Source organism: Passer domesticus, chromosome 7 (assembly GCF_036417665.1).
Source record: "Passer domesticus isolate bPasDom1 chromosome 7, bPasDom1.hap1, whole genome shotgun sequence".
Classification (NCBI taxonomy): Eukaryota; Metazoa; Chordata; class Aves; order Passeriformes; family Passeridae; genus Passer; species Passer domesticus.
The window spans coordinates 6630676-6636086 of record NC_087480.1 but is presented as its reverse complement, the minus strand read 5'-3'; the positions used below and the strand labels follow the sequence as shown (position 1 = coordinate 6636086).

The window sequence follows — 5411 nt, the reverse complement described above, 5'->3', positions numbered from 1 at the left end:
AGGGATGACCCAAGACTATTTCCAAGGCCTTTGGTGCTGGCAGGAGCCAATTTGTGACACCAGCAAGAGAACCAGGACACTTTAGGAACTAATCCTGCAGCTCAGATGCTTTCAGCTGGCAGAGTAACCCTTTCTAATCAAACCCAGATGCTTAGGAGTGATTGTAGAGCAGCAGCCATGGATATTGCTCGAGCACTGGGGCACCCACTCCATAGGACGGGCAGAGCTAGAAAGAGACTTGGGTTTACACAGTATTTTTGCCAAGCTTTTTGCCTTTGATGGTTATTAACAGTTTAAAAAAATACCAAACACAACATATGCCAGGACAAAAGGCTGAGTTTCCACTGTGTCAGTGAAACATCCTCCAACCAGGCCAAATTCTTGCTGGCCTCGCCAGTAACCCAACCTACCCTCCCTCTCCTGCATCATGGAGGTGAAAAGCCAGACCAAGAGAGATTTTAGCATTGATTCAGCCCCTGAGGGGGGATAAGAATTTAGACATAAGTAAGAGTTAAGGACAGTATGATCAGTTCTAATACATGAAATCAAGACAGTAATATTAAATCAATGAGGGGCTCAGCTGAAAAAATCAAGTGGAAAGCTCTGTTGGCAGAAAAGGGGTGGCTGTCCTGGATAAGTGCCAGCAAACAGAGCAAGCTGCTGGACCCTACCCCTGGATCACTCACAGAAGGGACAGCTCTTACTGATACTTAAATATGAAGATGACTTGGAGGTTGTACCTGGTGCCAACACCGTGTTCAGCACACACACAACGTTCAGCATTCCCCAGTTCACAGCTGGAGAACGAGCTCAGCTGAGCTGAGCTGCCTCCCCACACCAGCACCAAGGCACAGCCCAGGCACCCCGGGGCAACTCACATGGAACAAAGGAGGGCAACGAGGAAATAACGTGGTAGTGAAAAACAGGAAAAAGAATAACCCTTCACACAACTGTTTTTCAGCATTGTAAAACAAATAAAAATGAAAGCAATCTCTTTGATTTCCCCTGCCACACCGTGCTGGTGTCCCACAGGCATTCTAGGATCAGGTGGTGCCCCTTTTCCTGCTGTTCAGTGATGCAGTGCACACAGCATTTCAGAGGGGATCCATAGACTGTAGTGCAAGCAAACTGAGAAAATAAATACACTCAAACATTCCCTCCTGCCAAAGAACGTTAATTGCAGGAAATACTAGCTTGCTTTTTGTTTTAACTGAAGTTAAGTTAGCTGCAACTCATTTTAATATCTGAAACTTTGAAGATGTGTTTCACAGCATAACTGTAGAATTTACACTGCATTGCCAATCCACAATTCAGTCATTCTCATTAACAGTGTACAAAGAAGGTCATTAGTTTATATATATATATTTATATATATATATATTTTATAAAGTCTGGAAGATCAATATAAATACTGCTCCAGAAATTAAAAAAGTGTTTACATCCCCGACTTGAATATTACATCTCAGTGTCCTGGGTTATTGGTGTCATCTGTAAAAGTCTTAGCGGCGCAGAGGTTCAAGTTTCCGAAATTTCAGTGCCGAGCTGGATGACAAAGCATCTTGGTTTGAAGAAGAATTCACTGTGTCTGGGGACTGGAACAACACTCTACCACGATGATTAAATACATAAAAAGATGGATGGTTCCTTAATGTGTCAAATGTCCTTCAAAATAAATGCAAAAAGCCAAGGTTAATACTCTCTCAGAGCAGGGAGTTTAGAACAGTCACTCTGGGGCGTATTGACTTCAGACACAAAAATACAAGTTTTCAATACAAACTCTTGCTTGCTTTTAAGTTTCCTAAACTGAACCAATGAGGAAATTCACAGCCAGTTGTGAAAAAGACCACGAGATGTCCACGTCACCAACTTCCCCTTCCTCTCTGGAGCTCAGGCAGCCTGTGGGTGCTGCTGCAGACACACCACGTGCCAGCCTTTGTCCAGCTGTCACTTGCGCTAACACCTGATGATGCTCAGCTTTCCATCCCCTTGGTGCCTCAGGCTAAAGGCTTTAGGTGAGCACTCTGAAATACAATTAGGTCAACTTTTTCACTTCCCATACTCCCCTGTGGTTTTGGAAATGGCCTGAGAGGCAACGTCTGCCCATCCAATTTCCTGTCAGAACCACAGAACATTCTGAGTTGGAAGGGACCCACAAGGATCATTGAGTCCAACTCCAAAGTGAATGGCTCATTGAACCCAGGACCTTGGCATGCTCTAACCATCCTCTTCAAAACCTTGATTCAAAATCCCTTATTTTCTTAAAGTCTTAGAGATGTCCTGCCTTGAATACACTGTGTGAGACTCCAGTGACTCAGACGTGCAGTCTGAGACCGTATCATGACAGCAGGTGGTGATTCCTGAGCTCCGCTTCCCACCTCCACATTTCATTCCTCTACCAAGTCTGCACAGCAGCATTTCAGATGAGGAAAAGCAAGAAGTTTATTTGATTTCTGCCTGTTATCCAACTCTCCCTAGAACTCTTGGCTTTTGCAAGTGTGGCTGCTCCCCTGGGGTCACTCCCCACAGACTGCATCGAAGGACTGAGCTAAAGATGAGTGACTTCAGTTTGTACAGAGAAGCAGACACCAGCACGTACAAAAAGAAGAAATAAAACATACTTATTTTTGAGTTCTGAAGTGGCATCCATGTCTTTAAACTCTCCTGCAATGTGTGCTATCCCATAGCAGGTGACTGCAAAGGCCAGCAGAGTCTGCAGGACTATCTGCAACAGAGGGAGCACAGTGCAACACACACATCACCAGGTGCTCTGCACATGTACCTAAACATCTCAGCTCCCACACAGGATCTCTGCTGCTTTTCATCCAGTGACAGCAAACAGAGGTGGGCAGTCCAGCAGGGGGGAAACTGAGGCACAGGAGAATTAAAATTCCCTCCCGTGTGCAGAGCAGAGCTGCAGCTGCCCCAGCACAGGTCTGGGCTGCACTGACTGAACCAACTCACACGGCTCCTCAGCAAGAGCTGAGACCAAGCCCTGTGTTCTGGGCTCTCCAGGACCCAAACTCCTGCCAGGAACACTGTGCAGCCTGGGCCAGGCACTGTGCCTGGCTCTCCTGGTCTCCCTGCCCTTCTGGTTAAGGAGACAGGGAACAGATGACTGAAGTGGAAATTTGAAAAGCAAGCAAATAAAGTAAATGAAAGCCTGAAGCAGGCTGTGCAGGGCCAAACAGCCACACTGGGTAAACAGGCATCAGCCACCCAGAGCCACGGGGTGCAGGATGTTTATGCTGCAAAGGAGGGCATGGATGGAAAAGCTCTCTGAGCCACATCCAGGGAATCCTGGACACAAAGCTCCAGGGTAGTTCTGAAGGAGAGGGAGGTCTGGGTCTGGGGTTTGGTTTCACTGACAGCTACACCATGATCAGGAAGCTGGGATGAAAAGTGTGGGTTCTTTTTGACAGTGAGAGCTCCAGTGAAAGTGCAGCTTAAAAACTTTACCCTTTATGCTTGCCTAGTGCATCAAAAGGATGCAACTGAGAGACTAAACCACCCCACAGCTACACCCCTCACACACCGCCAGAACTTACATCTATGGGCAACGTTTCATCCTCCTTTTCTGTCAACCTCATGTACGAGCGATCTACAAAACAGAAACACACAGGCACCCATCAAACACTGCCCGCGAGTGAACAGCGCGGCAACGCCATTCCCCGGGGAACGGCTGCGGAGACTCGCGGGCAGGCGGAGGGAGCGGGGGGCAGAGGCCGGGCTGGAGCCGGAGGGAGCGGGGGGCAGAGGCCGGGCTGGAGCGGGAGGGAGCGGGGGGCAGAGGCCGGGCCGGAGCGGGAGGGAGCGGGGGGCAGAGGCCGGGCTGGAGCGGGGGGCAGAGGCCGGGCTGGAGCCGGAGGGAGCGGGGGGCAGAGGCCGGGCTGGAGCCGGAGGGAGCGGGGGGCAGAGGCCGGGCTGGAGCGGGGGGCAGAGGCCGGGCTGGAGCCGCGACCCGGCGGGCGGCAGCTCCCCCTTCCCACCCATCGTTTCTCCCTCCCTTCCCGCCGCCACGGGGCTCGCCCCGCTCTCCCCCAGCCCGGCCCCACGGGCAGGGCCGCCCCCGCCGGCGGGCTCGCGCCTGAGGGCGATGATGATGATGCCGGCCCGGCCCGGCCCGGTCTCCGCCCCGGGAGCTCCCCGCCGGCCGTGCGGGGCTGGCGGTGCCCCGGCGCGCCCCGCGGCGGTGACTCACGCTGCGCCGCCGAGAAGGCCGCGTGTGCCAGGGCGAAGAGGCCGAGCCCCACCAGCCCCTTCCACACCGACCCCGCCGCCATCGCCGCCCGCCGCCGCCAGGGCGCCCCGGCGCGCCAGGATGGCGTCACCGAGGGGGCGGGGCCGGGCCGCGCCCGAGGAGTGCGGCGGGGCACGGGGGCGTGGCTTGAGCGGCAGGGGGCGGGGCCACGCCGCCGCGTTCCCACGCGGGGCCATTGATAAAATGCCAGGGGATGAGTGGATCCGGGAGCTAGGGATGGTCCTGGGGGTCGGCTGCGGGAGAAGGGGTCCATCGACCCCCCCGAACTGCCCCTTCCCTCCGCCGGGCCAGGCCGGATCCCTTCCAGCCGAAAACAGAGCCTGGGGCCAGCGGTGCCCGAGTTAATTCCCACTTTGCACGTGTTTAACCTCAAAGCTCGAGAAACCGGTGCAAGCAAAAGCGACACGAAGGGGAGCACACAACACGTGCAGGAGGGACGGCCCTGGCCGAGCCAGGCCTGGGACAAAGCGAGGAAACACCGGGGTCCCGCACAGCTGAACACCCCGGGTCTTCCATGCCCCCAAGGCACAAAGGCAATTCTTTGAGGACGTTTCCTACAAGCCACCTTTAAACTGATCATTGGCATTTATTACAACCTTGACCCACCGGCTCCACGCACCCCCCATCTATTTCTTTATTGCACAAAAGCAATTCTTTGAGGACGTTTCCTACAAGTCACCTTTAAGTTGATCGTTGGCATTTATTGTAACCTTTGACCCACCGGCTCCACGCACCCCCCCTCTATTTCTTGGTAAAAAAGGTGGGAAGTCTACCCTGACCGCACCGGGGGGCTGACGCGGCTCTCGGCACCACGGACACGCCTTGGCACGGGGCAGCATCCTCCCGGCCCCGTGTCCCGCAGGACATCCCGCACAAACACCCGCGCTGAACTACCCTGCACCAAATCCATCTGGGCATTTCTGTTCCCTCCTGCCAACCCCTCGGAACTCCGATCCCGTTCCCCAGGACTCGTCCCCGGCCTCACGGCACCGCTTTCCCCCCCACGCCGCCCCAGGCGCTGCCCTGCCCGCTCTCCGCTCTCCGCTCCCCTCTCCCGCTCCGTCGCTGCCGCCCGTCCCTATCCGGGCTCCCGGCGCTGCTCCCGCCCCCGGCGCCTGCGCCCAGCGCCGCTTCCTGGTGTCGGCGGGGCCGG

The 5411-nt window shown here is 54.6% G+C and overlaps 1 protein-coding gene across 1 annotated transcript; it reads right to left on the bottom strand.

Annotated features, from left to right (window-relative positions):
• Positions 1-1346: 1346 nt before the first annotated feature.
• On the bottom strand, positions 1347-4341 carry MMGT1 (membrane magnesium transporter 1). The gene is made up of 4 exons (XM_064426633.1): positions 4199-4341; positions 3546-3598; positions 2619-2722; positions 1347-1662 (listed from the first exon to the last, which is right to left on the bottom strand). Exons 1-4 carry the CDS (start codon positions 4278-4280, stop codon positions 1500-1502), a joined length of 402 nt encoding a protein of 133 aa, XP_064282703.1. The 5' UTR covers positions 4281-4341; the 3' UTR covers positions 1347-1499.
• Positions 4342-5411: the final 1070 nt, after the last annotated feature.

What these genes read in the sequence shown, in the direction of transcription:
- MMGT1 (XM_064426633.1), bottom strand. Translation starts at nt 4,280, where the DNA reads ATGGCGGCGGGGTCGGTGTGGAAGGGGCTGGTGGGGCTCGGCCTCTTC. An exon ending in GGCCTTCTCGGCGGCGCAGC is followed by an intron (nt 3,599 to 4,198) that starts GTGAGTCACCGC and finishes TCTGTTTTGTAG; the next exon opens with ATCGCTCGTACATGAGGTTG. An exon ending in ACTTCAGAACTCAAAAATAA is followed by an intron (nt 1,663 to 2,618) that starts GTATGTTTTATT and finishes TTTATTTTGAAG; the next exon opens with GACATTTGACACATTAAGGA.